This window comes from Mesocricetus auratus, unplaced genomic scaffold (assembly GCF_017639785.1).
Source record: "Mesocricetus auratus isolate SY011 unplaced genomic scaffold, BCM_Maur_2.0 Super-Scaffold_100010, whole genome shotgun sequence".
Lineage (NCBI taxonomy): Eukaryota > Metazoa > Chordata > Mammalia > Rodentia > Cricetidae > Mesocricetus > Mesocricetus auratus.
Genome location: NW_024429194.1, coordinates 30308874 through 30323233, shown reverse-complemented (window position 1 = coordinate 30323233; position 14360 = coordinate 30308874). Strand labels below are relative to the sequence as shown.

The following is a 14360-nucleotide window of genomic DNA, read 5'->3' as shown; positions in this document are numbered from 1 at the left end:
GCAGATCCTGCATCAAAAAGCCAAGGGCTAAGGGTATATGTAGCTCAGTGGTGGAAAGTTTACTAAAACTGCCCAAGGTCTCCAGCACTGAAAAGTAGAGGGGGGGGAAGGGTAACAATTTACACATAAAGATCTACAAGTAATTAAGAAAGTTAGAATCACTGGGTGGGTGTGGTAGCACATGCTTTTAATCCTAGATTCAAACAGGAGGCAGAAGCAGACCAGTCTCTGTGAGTTCAAGCCAGACTGGTCTACATAGTGAGGTAAGAGTTACATGGCGAAACTGTCTCAAAAAATGAAAGGGGAAGGGGGATGTATTTTGTAATTTAAAAACAATTCAGGGCCAAAATAGCAGATTATTTGCTACTGGGGAAGTTAGATGTTAATAAGTTCTCTATTGTTTAAACTTTAATATCCACAGGATTCAAATTACTCCGTTTGAAATTACAAACGTTCAATTTTTAGATCATCACTTACTGACTATGTCATACACGGCTCTCAGTGGTATGGACTGTGAAATCTCCAGGGCACTCGCCCATCGGTCTTCCTACTCACAGGGGAGCACTGGTCTCACTCTTCTCCAGCGCCCGGCAATGCCTTCCCTCCATTCATTTACACCACTGTTCTTCACGCCTCCCCGCCCATGGGCATTAATCCCAGCGAAGTACGGACCGATTGCCACTCACCTGCTTCAAAAGAAGCAGCGGCTTCCACCCTTCCCCTCTAGGTAGCTGAAGCCACTTGCCAGCATTCAGAACTCCTTCCACAGCTCGCAGTCAAACAAATGGCATTCTACTCTCACCACCCTACAGTACCTGCCTTTCCATTTGTCTAAGGGCTCTGTTGGGCAGTCTCCAGATCCACCTATTCTTTCAAAGACCCTATCACTTCCCACAAACTCACCAATGTTTTAATTTTGGAGGAGATTTTAGACGGTAAGCTGCTGATTGAGCATGTAAGAGCCCTGGAAGCAACTAGTAGAAAAGCCTGGGTTTGACATGACTAACCAGGGCCAATTCATATAGGTTGTCTTTCTTTAATTCCTTCACTTGTAAAGCCCAAATGTTACACTAGATAGATTCTAAGATCCAGTCTGGACTCTATTCTGTGAGCATAACTCATTTTCACTGTGTCATCTCCAATGAGAATTGTAGAAAAATGTCTAATGCCTTCTACTATTAAACATCTCAATTTATTTGAGCAAATAACCCAACATAACTATATATTTCAAAGCTATTTTCAAAAAATGGTTCAAAATGAAAAACAAGCCATAAAAAAATCTCTGAGGATTAAGAAAAATAAATATAAGCAAACCCCCAAAATTTCTACTCACCAAATCTCACTATAAATAACACTGCTAAATAACTTAAAAATGAAAGTTCTGGTAGAAATTTAGGATACCAAATGCAGACATTAAAAAACAGCAGGAATGAGTAGTAAGAATATTTTGCTTCAATTGTTTTTAGATCTCTTGTCAAAGAAAATAAACTTAGATTCAAGCTACAGTACAACAAAAAGCAAAAGCTTCAGACCTCCTCACACAAGGAAAAACGTTAGGGACACACAAAGCATTTAGCTGGCCTGAATTAAAGCCAGAGACTGGCCTGGGCTTTTGGACAGTGGATCCCACCTTGCACCTTAAGAGTTAAGTTTTCACAATCGTTTTCTTTTTGCCTTGCCTCAAGCTTCAGACACACAGACTGCATTTCAGGTCACCTGAACTTGTAGCGTGGGCTTTCCAGCTAACCAGTGCTGGGGCATAATGGTGACATGGGGGTTACCACAGCTCAGCTATGCAGAAGCAACACTGTACAGTTCCTAACAGTTCTGAAAAACAACCTCTTGAGGTGCTGGAGGAAAAGGGAATATTTTCTAGCAAATACTAACAATTAATTGGAATAAAGTTCTCTCTCCTTTACCGCCCACGCTGTCTAAATCAAAAACAAAATGAAGCAAACAGAACTTTATCAAAACCAGGATGTGGCCTTTCATCATGTTTCCCCAACCCTGGCATCTTACCTGTCGATGCTTTGATCACATAGCCCCCCTTCTCCTCACTAGGAGGTACATCGAGCAGCTGCATAACTCTGTCCAGCAGCCCATGGATGATCTCAAACCCAGGATTCTTGTTGTAGTAAACAGCACAGAGATGCCGGTAGTTTTTCGCACCTACATCTAGAAAAGCAAAAAGAACTGATCATCAGGTCACAGTAACCATTATTTAAGAAAGTGGCTCATTCCAACCAAACTTGTACAAAGCTAACAAAAACAGACAACAAATTATTTGACATGAAGAGAAGTGTTCAGCCTCAGAAATTCATGGTCAGTTCAAACTTTTCAGCCACCAAATTCTAAATAAACCTTCACAATTATAACATAGAATGAGAAGCTGAACAGAAGACTCAGTGACTAAGGGCACTTGTTGCTCTTACAGAGGACCCAGGTTTGGTTCCCTGCACCCACATGGTAGCTCACAACCATCCATAACTCCAGTTCCTGGGAATTTGACACCCTCTTCTGAACGCCAAGGGCACCAGGCATGCATGTGGTGCATAGACAAACATGTAAGCAAAACATTCATACACATAAAATAAAATAAGTCTTTTTTAAAATGGAAGATGTAAAAAAAAGATATGAAGCTATTGTGATATGGATCAACCCTGAAGCATGCCAAGAGAGCAAGCCTACATGACCCCCACATATGAGGTACTGAAGTCATTTGTTTTTTTAGATGACTAAGAACAGGACTGTGTGTGCAAGATAAGGACACTCCCCTGAGCCCACACCTCACTCACTCTCACCTCAGTCACACCTCAGTCACACTACCCCAGGAAGAGTTGGGAGGGTGACTTCCAGGGCTGATGGGAAGGAGAGGAGAACTGCCCCTGTTGGTCACAGGGCTACAGCCACATACAACTGCAAAGTTCCACACAAAAATGTGTAGTACTGCTGCTGTGCTGTACAGTCAGCTTGTATCTGTGTTTTAAAATACCACAATAACTTTTAAAACTGTGAGAAGAACTATGCATTGGAGGAAAAAAAGACTCAAAAGAAACAAATCTATAGGTTATGTTTGAATAGGGATAATTTTTGTCTACTTCTGACTATTTCAAAGTCTTTCCATGATTAATATATATTACCTTTTATAAAAGTAAGACAAACTAAAAATCACAACCTGAGATGAACCCCAATGAGTAATTAGATAATGAACTGGCGTATAAAGACCATGAGACAATACCCACCGATACAACCTCAGAACCTGTCAATGATCTTAACAAGTGGACAGTACTCAGAGACAATGCACTGAGTGAAGGAATCCAGCCACAAAAGGCTACAGGATCCATGAGAGAATAGACTTGAAGCAACTGAGACTAGATGAGAGTTGTATGGAGTAAGACGTGGGGGGAATGAGGCTAAAAGGGGAAGATATGGGGAGTTTTCAAGATGATGCTCTTTGGGATTACAGGATGGTGGTTTAAAAAGTACATAGCACATAAAGGAAGAGTTAAAGCCAACAGCACCATTTAATTTGAAACTGGCATATAACTTAGGTATATATCACAACCCTCAGGCAGATCCTAGAGACACACAGCTCTAATATAAATTCTGAATGCATTTGGCCTCACTTTGCTTTTTAAATTAGGAAAAAAGAAAGAAGATAATGCCTGTCTTTGAAGATAGTGAAAACAATGGGCTATTTGTTTCCTGTTCACATAGACTGCTCAAAAGTTCTTGCACAGCTTTTCCACAGGTAAGAGCTACTAGCCATGGCTGGCACAAACAGAAAGTCAGACACCACAACATTCACGGCACTGGTAACCTCTGGCCAGGTACGGAGGGCCTATCAGCCAACCCTCAGTGCTCAAGATACTCCACAGCCGGGATTACTGCTGCTGTGGAACAGATGGGGAAGCCAAACCTCAAGGCAATTAAGTAAAGTTGCCCCAAGTCAAGCTAACTAGCGAGGGCTAATCATTATCCATTCCACAGCGATGAAGTTACAAACCAGGACTTGCTCAGGACTGACTAAAACCCACACTCTCTCCACTACCCTAAGTGTGACATAAAGGATTTAGAAGGGAAACTTTATAAGGGTAAATGCATATGTGGCCATATACCTGCCTAATACAGTCAAAGATTCTTGAAACATTTTTGTTACAACGAGCAGATGTTCTATTTCTTCAAAGTTTTCATGATTCTTAAGAATTTCATTTAAGTCACTGAAATAAATTATTTTTTTAACTCCAGAATTTGTGTCCATCAACAGTATGTTAATTTATGGAGACTACATTATGAGTAAACTTCTGACTAAACAGACACAGAGAAAGAACTGTTCTCACCATTTAACACTCTTAGCATATGCTATGCTTAAGGCACTCCAGTTTTCCTTAGATAGTGGGGGTCAATGCCACTACAGGGCTCACACAAGCTCAGCATTTATTTTCTGAATACATAACTAAAATCTGGAAAAAGAGAAGCAACTCCCACACCAGGCCAGGAGCAGAGTGGGCCATATTCCAAGGCAACATGAGAGACAGCTGAGGTGACATGACTGCCATACTGCCACCCCTAGTTATTGTTTCCATCTTTATGGACAAAGAACTCTGCTATCTAAACTCTATAATCAAAGGTGCAAGGATAAGGATCAATATTAAAGTCAGGCAGGCATAAATACTGGGTAACCAGCAGCATGCATAAACTAAAATGAGAGACCTAATTCTGCTGCAGGAACGTGAACAAACACACCCACACACCCACACACATTCTCTCTCCCCTCCTGAAGGGAAAAAATTAAATGAAACAGAACTAAATTATCCCTTTCATACTACTGACTTGCTTCTGGGTATTCCTGCCATGTGGTACCCATTTGTTGGTGTCACATGCTTCCAGTTTAACACACAGGCACGTATTGAAACTACTTTGTAGTTCCACATTCACTATGAGAGCAAGCCGACAGCAAGGCCACCATTCACACAGCTTACCAATGCAAATGAGAAGCTGCTTGATATTGGGAAACTGTGGCTTGAACCATTTTTTCCTAATCTCCAAATTATTTAAAATGAACCTTCTTGATAACAGTCAAATATCTAGACCAAAATCATAGAATTTTAAAAGCAAGTTAAGTGCTTTCAGTGATCACAGAAAAAAAAAGTAAAAACTGTGCTGGAGATGTGGCTCAGCTGCTAGAGTGCTTGCATGCCTAGCACTGCATACACAAGGCATGGTGGCACCACAAGTTCAAGGTCATCCTTGGGGACATAGTGGGTTTGAAGCTATCCTGAGCTAATATGAGACCTTGTCTCCAAAAAGACAAAAATTAAAATTTATTTCATTTAAGAAAGGTTTCAGGATGTTTACAACATGCCTGGAGAACAATAAACTAACTTCTCAGTTTAATTTTGCAATTGGCTTAAGAAAAGCCACTGACTTTTAGGACTAAAGTATTTACCTCATTATTTAGGTACCTCCTCCCTATCCTACCGATGATTGCCTTTCACATTCCTCAAAGGTACCACCCCCTTTATATTTGTTTCTTTATATTTTCTTAAAACATTCCACACCCTCCATTCCTATCATCCACCTACAGAAAAATGGCTAGGTATGCTAAAATTCCCATCTCTTTGCCTTCTATACAGAGAGGCCATATTACATCACAGGAAGTACAGACTGCATGCCACAAAGTAAGAACTATTTAGATTTCATGCCAAAGCTAGGGTTTGTTGGAAATGCCTCAGTTCTTTATAACTCAGTTAACAGACCTCTTGTGTCATGCCATCAAACAATCTGCTATTTCAATGGGCCTGCCAAGTATGTCAGCCTAAATTATCCGTGTATTTCACAGACTTCAAAGTACTGCCCGGAAAGAGCGGATCTAAACCACCCAAAGGAGGGTGGCTAGATGCAGTTCTGTGAGCTCAAAAGATACAACAAATGACTTCTTTTTTTTTTTTTAATAAAAAAGAGGGAATGGTTTATGGTGTCCCTAGCATGTGACTTACATATATTTTCTAGGCTTTGGCATTGGCTCCCGAGCAGCACACATCCTGTTTGCACTGATGATTAGAGGAGAATTAGTGGTTTCTGGTATCATCCAGGGTACAGAGTCTTCCTTACTCTCACATGCACCCAGAGCCCTAAGTAAAGACGCTGTCAGAAAGAAAGTAAATGTGGAGAACAAAAAAGCTTCGAGAATAATCAAGGGCTGATACAGTACTCGAGCTAAGAGATTAACAGCCTCAGAAAATAGAGAAAATCACTCTTATTTCTAAGTCTAACCTGTCAACATTTTCAACACTGACACCCACAAAAACATAACTCATGCTTCAAATTTATCTCCTAAAGATTTTTAGCACAACCTAAGTGACCCACAAAAGCACCAAGAGTCCCACAGAAACATAGCACCGTGAAAAGCCACAGCTAACATAGGGAACAAGAACCTGATATACTGACAGGACTATAAGTTAGTAAGACATGGAAATACACGAGGAACTAGATGAGAAGACTGGCAGCAGTGAGACAGGGACAAGCAGTGGTGGTACAAAAACACATCGTGAGAGTGTATATAAATGACATAATGGCAGGCGGGCGTCTTTAATCCCAGCACTTGGGAGACAAAGGCGGTGAAGCCAGACTGATCTACATAACAAGTTCCAATCCAGGCAGAGGTACTTGTTTCAAGAAGAAGAAAGAAGAAAGAGGTGGAGAAGAGCAGGAAAAAAATGGCATAGTAAAGTTCATTTTATAGGGATAATTAATATATACAATGTAATAATGTATACAATATATTAATATATACTGGCTATGTTAGCTCACACCTGTCATCCTCCCAGTCATGGATGGAAGCAGGATGTGAGTTTGAAGACAGTCAAGGTCACACAGCAAGACCTGTCTCAAAAACAACGAAAGCAAAACAAAAAAGAAAAAAATCAGCTAAAAATACTTTGGGAAAGAATTTACTAAATTATCAAATACTTAATTGTACAAGGGAAGATGATACTCATTGTAAGACATAAGTCTCATAATATATCCCTTCATCCTCACAGGAGGCACAGTCTCTGCTTCCATATGGGGGGATATTATGTAACTCTTACAAACAAGATTGACAGTGTGTGTTCAAACAAGTTAGACCGTGTGCAAGCACATTTGTGTAAACTATAAAAGCATCACCTGTCTCTACAGCTACACACAGAAGTGTAAATATGGCTGCAGGTATGTACGAGGTCTGGCAATGAATTCTAGGTGTGGAATAAGGGACAATTTGAAGAAATCTCCCCTACCCAAAGACAGGGTTCCTCTGTATAGCCTTAGCTGTCCTGGAATTTGCTCTGTAGACCAGGCTGGCCTCAAACTCACAGATTCACCTGCCTCTGCCCCCCAAGTGCTGGGATTAAAGACGTGAGCCACTACCACTTGCTGATCTCCTTTTTAATTAAAAAATATTTTTAAATCAATAACACATATTTAAAAGTGTAAAAATATTGCAAATATATGCTCAATCATAAAAAATAGGAACAACTTTCCTCAAATGTATGTATATTGCAGAACCAAAGTTCATACTTTCTTTTTAAAATGATGCTGAAAAGCCAAGAAACAAATGTGAAAAGTAATCTCTAAAATTCGCAATGCATACAGGGAAAAAATTATATTCCTGAGGGTTGGCTTTTATTTAGTTAACATAAACCTGGAATGGATTTTTATCTATTAAAAAAATACTGTACTGGATGCATGACAGGGTACATTATACTCACGTTAGCAGATCTTAACTATGTGGAACCAAGCACACTAAAATAACTTTCTATATTAAAAATGATTTATTTACACAGCTAAGATGCCATCACATATGCAAAGGATGCTACTTCAAAAATTATTAACATCAGTCTCCTTACACCCATGTTTTTTGAATTATTAATTGGAAATTCTACATGCCAAAAAATATGAAATGGTGAAATTAAATTAATGCAGACTGATGACATAAGCCCTCTTCAGAAAGCCACATTCCACATGTGGATGCTGGATAATCTTCCATTATCTTAAGTTCCAGAATTGATGGACAGTATATCAGAAGATAGGTATTCACAGCCTATAATAAAATGTTCTTATTGAGCCTTTCTTTACCAAGTACCTAGTTATGCCAAAAATTATAAAGACCTGATCTTTTACTTTATTCAGTTATGTCTATTTTTGTGGTGCTAGGTACTGAACCCAAGGCCTTATGCATGTACCTATATTTAATATTCTGTAATACAAGACAGACAAACATTCACATCCATGTGTATGCATTTGTGCACACAGTAAGTTGAGGAAACAACTAAATAGTTATGTTCTGTGGCAGCCAAGGTGCTCACCGGAGGAGGAAGAAATAGTTTAAAGGCTTAAAACCAACATTCTTTATTTGCACATCCATTTAGAAAGAGTAAGGAAAACCAGACCATCCTCTCACTTAGAAAGGCTGCTTGGACAATGCCGAAGTTTGGGAACGATTTAACTGTAACCTGCAGGCAGGGGAATGGAGTTCAAAGCAGGGCCACTAAGCCACTCTTGAGGACAGAAGGTCTGAGCTAAGAGCGATCTGCCCCAGATGAGTGCTCTAACCCACTGCACTTAGCACAGCAAGTCCAAACTTTCTGAAATGTTGTTGCTGAAGCCAAATGTAGGCGACTGATTGTGAGTTGGCCACAGACAAGTGTCATGCAGAACCTTGGATGAAGGGGTCCTGCAGTTTTTCTGGCTTTTAAAATATTTTGTTTACAGTTTGGTTATTCCTGACATTGAAATGAATGAGCTATTAACGTCTGAAACCAAGCGGTAACTCACAGGGCAGCCTTGCATGCTCTCCACCGCTACCATCCTTGCTACAAAACTGAAAAACTTACCCTAGGGCAGAGTCTGTACTCAGTTTCTTGTTGCAAGAACACATGCCACTCTGCCCAACAAAAGGGATAAACCAGTGTAGTCCCCTGAGTCATGACTAATTTTTAAAAGTGTTACAGCAACTTCGGATCTTGAGGCTCAACAAATGCAGCAGCTGGCTCAGCCTCAAACAAGCCGAGTGTGCCTGATTTACAGTGCAAGTCTTAATGCTTGAAGAGTGTGCCTGACTCGGTTTCAAAACTGGCAGCCTGACAGCCTCATTCATCTTGATGACCAGTGAGGACTCCATAGAGTGAATGTCTGACTAGGTCAAGCAGGAAAATGGCAGCTGTCTTTGCCTGCTCTCAGAGGAACATGGGTTAGACAGGAAAACATGGAAACACACCAAGATTCCACTTCCATTTTTATTTCAGAAGCTATGTGTGCCAAGCAGACACTGAGGAGGCTTAGCAGTGCTAGGGTTTTCCAACATCACAGAATGAGTTATTGGCAGTTGTAGCTCCATTCTCTACATTCCAGAGACATTTTGCACATTCCCTCCAAACTGAACTTGGGTGTGCTGGGTGCCCAGTGAGCTCCAGGGTCCTGCCAGTCTCTGCCTTCTTAGCCCTGACATTACAAGCACATGCTGCCATGCTTGGTTTCTCACACAGGTTCTGAGGATCCAAACTCAGAGCTTCATGCTAGTGTAACAAGCACTCTCTCATATTCTAAACTAGGTTCTACCTTCCTATCACCACGGTCAACCAGACAACATGGCGTGTGCTTGCCACACATCTTCACCCCTTTAAACCTCATAATTTGGGGACTGCTCACTAAGGAGAATTCAAGAAATTTCATATTAATTGGAAAATCCCTCAATCATTTAACTATTGGTGGTTTCAACTTTTTTATTCAAAAAGTTTCATTTAGGAACACATGACTAGAACTTAATACATCTAAGAGAGAGAAGACTTCTAGTTTGCCACCAAAAAAGAAAAAAAAGAGAAAGACATGGTTAAATTACTCCAAAGACAATATTTCTATGATTTATTTTTAAACATAAAGTCTTACGTTAGTATGACTTGGGTTTCTCATAAAGGGGAGAAGGGAAAAAAAAAAAGAATAAGAAAACCCAATGACTCAAAGTCCCCTAAAGGTTAGGATAAATATCAAGCCCCATTGTCCCAGCAAAGCACAGTATCACTGCTGGGCTGGTCATCCTGGACTTTCAAGCACAACAGCAGAAAATGGGTGTGACCCAGGCCAGCATCATCTGGCCCTGGGACTGCCACCATCCTAACAAAGACAACAGCCATCACTTACTACTTGGCTGAAACTTTGCAAATGCAGTTCCACTGGATCCTTACAACAGCTAATAAAGTAAGTGCTGTCATTACTCCATTGTACAGATGAGAAAACAGAACTGTAACTATGTACCACGGAAAGCCTTATGGCTTCAGTCTGCAGAACCCAGACTCGCTGCTGCCCCAGCTACAGATGCTATGAACCCTTTTCCTGTAGCCAGATGATTAGGAGGGAATTCACATGCACATGTTTAGAATACCGCATAAGAGAAGTTTTTGTTATGAAATAACATCCAGGCCCACCTAAACAGAATATGTACTCCATCTCAACGAAAGGAAATGTGTTTTCACGATGGCAGACTCAGTGAGCAATTTACTTCCCTTCATTTTTCAAATGTTATTGATATGATAGAAAATATTAAGGAAAAAGAATAAACCAATGCAAGACAAAGGGTAAAATTGCATTGGATGGAAATGAACCATGAAGAAAACAGTAGGACGGTTTCAACTAAGACAGGCACAACAGAGCTCAGCTACAGAGAAGTTCTTCCTAATGAGAAAAAGCACAACAGAATGCAAATGTCTCAGCTAAAACAAATGACAAAACCCATCTCAGGCACACATACCCAGGCCTGAAACACAACAATGTATGTACTACTCCATGGCTATAGACAAACTTGACAGCAAGTGTGGGACCCATGGCTGCTCCTTACTCTCACCCAGCCCTGAAGAGCCATGAGGGAGCCCTGTAGGGGCCATTGCTGAAAAGAGTGCTGTTACCTTAATTCTATACTTATAATTATGAGGACACCGAGAAGGTAGGATCAAGACAATATGAAGCTCAAAGAACAAATGTGGAAGGAAACAGTCAAAATGGACAGATCGATATCACCCTGAACTCTTAGATGTACATGCATGGAAAAACTGAGTAAATCCTCAAAATTGTTTGCACCTAACACAAAAAATATTTCCTAATTTTTAGTATAGATTTGCCACTGCTAGAAAATTCTACAGACTATAGCCTGGACTTAAGGACCACTCATAATCACAGGGACTGATGTATGAAATCAAAGGACCAAGGAAGGCTATCAGCCAACAGACACTTGAAGCATTGCTCACCCAGGGATCACAGCACTTAACAGATCTAGACAATCAATCAAACTTGAGTTTGCATTAGAAAGACAGACTTCCAGAAAAATCGGGCTTCCAAAACTCTTAAATTTATATTTATTAGATAACCATGCATTCCAAGTGTTGGGTCACAATATTTGCTATACTAAGTTAAGTACTTTGAACGCTAAGTATTTAAAAAAGGAAAAATTATAAAACAATTCACAGTCACTGTTACAGCAATAGTGTTGGACTAGCAAAGCCCGACAACAACACCATGCAAGGTATGGCAGAGTGAAGGGAAGAAATGTTTCAGAGTGCTCTGGAGACCAATCTTTCCTTCCTTCCTTCTCCCCCACCCCCACCTCTTGGGGGGCGGGTACTGAGGTGAGTTCAGGGACCCAAGCATACTTATACATATACTCATGTCTCAAACCAACACTGAACTACATTTCCCACACACTACGGTGTTTTTAAGGTGAAGTTTCAATAGGACCCCTCATGATTATTAAATTCTTTATGAAAATGTTCTTTCTAAGAAATGGGAAACCTAGCCACCAACGCCTAGGCACTGCTAGGATTCAGATTCGAATAAGTCAATCATTAAAAGAAACTGATGAAACAATCGGAAGAGGGACTGGAACACTTAAATGGGATATTTGGTAAGTGTAACAACAGACAACATAGCTGTGGTAGAGCTTAGTGTCAGAATTACCAACTCAAGGGTGTGCTGATAAAATGATGTACTAATTTGATTGACATAAAATGCTATGAGGGTGGTAGCTACATGGAAGAAACCTGGTTGCATGTACATGTGTGAACATGCTAATTTCTCCATACAGAGCTGAAATTCACACAATAAAAAATGCTTAAGTATGCAAATCAGAGGTCACTCACTCTTACCTTTGCTAGAATCTTTCACTACAACGTCAGAGATTTCAAACAGTTTGAGAGGAAGTGGCATCTTCCGGTTTGCTGCAATGGTCTTTAGAAGGCCAGGAAGAAGGGTAGTGCGCGCCACCTACAGAAAAAGATGGGAATTTGCAATGACTTGAGAAAAACCAACAAATTCCCTGTTAGAGGAGACAAAGCAGGCCAACTTCCTGGGTTCACAAGAAAACTTTTGGATAGGGCAATGCCTTAAATGCCTGAGTCATTTTAAATTTTCAAATTCAATTCCCTGAAAGAACTGGAAAATATTCTCCATTCCAAATTAACAAAATAAACACCAATAAATCTGATTAAAATCAAAGTGAGAAGCAAACACAACTCAATGATTATTCTTACCTAAAGATTGTTTAGTTCATTATAATTTCTAAAACTAAATTGGGCTTCCAAGGTTGCACATATGGAAATTTTTATATCCTGTCTCCTTCCACAAAGTAACTGAAGTAGCCCAGGCTGGATTCCCAAGTGCTCACATTCAGTCTATACTTGGTTCTTACATGATTTGAGCTAGCTGGTTCAATCATTCTTACTGAATCGTCTACTTCAAAACTGACCTTTATTTATTATTCTCAGCTTTCCTCTCTTTCCCATCCACTTATAGTAAATAAAAGTAAAATAAACAAATAAATGTAGTTTTCTGATCCTGGCATGGTTGTGAGGTCTAAAATCCCAGTGCTTGGCAGGCTAGATAGTGGGAATTTTGAGTTCAAGGCCAGCTTGGGCAACATGGTTTAAGGCCAGTTTGAGCTGCTTAGCAAGCCCTTTTGTCTCCAGCCTACCACAGTGGAGTTCCCTCCTTTCCACATCTTGCCACCTCAAGTAGCTACATTTAAAGATAACTTTTCTCTAACTAGATGTGCTGGTGTGTGTCTGTAATCTCAACCAGAGGTTGAGGCATGAGGATCAAGCGGTTTCAAGGCCATCTTCAGCTCTGTAAAGGCTCGAGGCCTCCATGAGCTAAATGAGTGACTCAGTTAGGGTTTCTATTGCTGTGATAAAACACATGAACAAAAGCAACTTGGAGAGGAAACAGTGTATATCTTTTCACACTTCCATTGACAGCCCACTGCTGAGGGAAGTCAGGGCAAGAACTAAGCAGAGCAGGATCCTAGAGGTGGGAGGAGGTGGGTCTGAAGCAGAGGCCGTGGAAGGGAGATGCTTACTGGCTTGTTCCTCATGGCTTGCTCGGTCTACCTTCTTATAGCACCTAGAACCACCAGCCCCGGGCGGCACTCCCCATCAATCATCAATCAAGAAAAAGTCTCACAGGCTTTCCCACAGGTCCGTCTTTTAAGATGGCCCTAAATGAGGCTGTCCAAAAATAAACAAAAACCTCTCAAGTTTTTTTTTTAATTTGCCTTGGTAGAGTGGTAATATCCCCTCTTATCAATATTTTTGTTGTTGTTAAAAACCATCAGCAACATAAAAATGTAAAACCTGAATCTGGTCACACTTGTATATTTAACTACTAATTTGTGAGAAACACAGGAGACCACCAGAATATATTCAGTAAAATTCTAAATGTGGAAATCCTACAGAACAAAGGACCCATATTTTGTAGCAAATAAAGTGAAATAAAGGATGTGTATGTGAAAGATTAAGGGATGTGAACTAACGGACTAATAACCTACAGACTACTCAATCAACTTTAATATATAACCTCAAGTGAATCCCAACTGAAAAGAAAAACGACAAGTACAGCTAGGAAGACTTACAATGATAGCCACTTGAAGGCTTACTTAATATTACTGCTAACCTGGGGACAAGTGAGGATATTCAATAATCTTATTTATAATAATTGCATTAAAATTTACACATTTTGAGGAGTGATAAGCAAAGGGGTCAAGACTGGGCTAGTGAAACCCACAGAAACAGGTGACCTGAAAAAGGGGGAGCTTTTTGGACCCCAGACTGATGGCTGAGAGGCCAGCATGGGACTGATCCAGACTCGCTGAATGTGGGTGTCAGTGAGGAGAAATAGGCAATCTATGGGGCTTTGAGTAGTAGGTCAGTATTTATACCTGGCACACAAATGGACTTTGGGTGCCCATCCCACAATGAGGGATGCTCTCTCAATCTGGACACTTGGGGGGAAGCGAAATGACAGCCTCTAGAGATCCCCCACGGAGAGCCTTACCCTCCTGG

General features: G+C 40.4%; 1 protein-coding gene across 3 annotated transcripts in view; it reads right to left on the bottom strand.

Annotated features, from left to right (window-relative positions):
* Positions 1 to 14360, bottom strand: part of Farsb (phenylalanyl-tRNA synthetase subunit beta) — a 62888-nt gene that overhangs the window by 13843 nt on the left and 34685 nt on the right. For all 3 annotated transcript variants that reach the window (XM_040753240.1, XM_040753242.1, XM_040753241.1), the window contains exons 15-16: positions 12171 to 12288; positions 2020 to 2175 (exon numbers count right to left, since the gene is read on the bottom strand). In XM_040753240.1, the coding sequence (XP_040609174.1) occupies positions 2020 to 2175; positions 12171 to 12288 (274 nt within the window). The remainder of the gene's footprint in view (positions 1 to 2019; positions 2176 to 12170; positions 12289 to 14360) is intronic.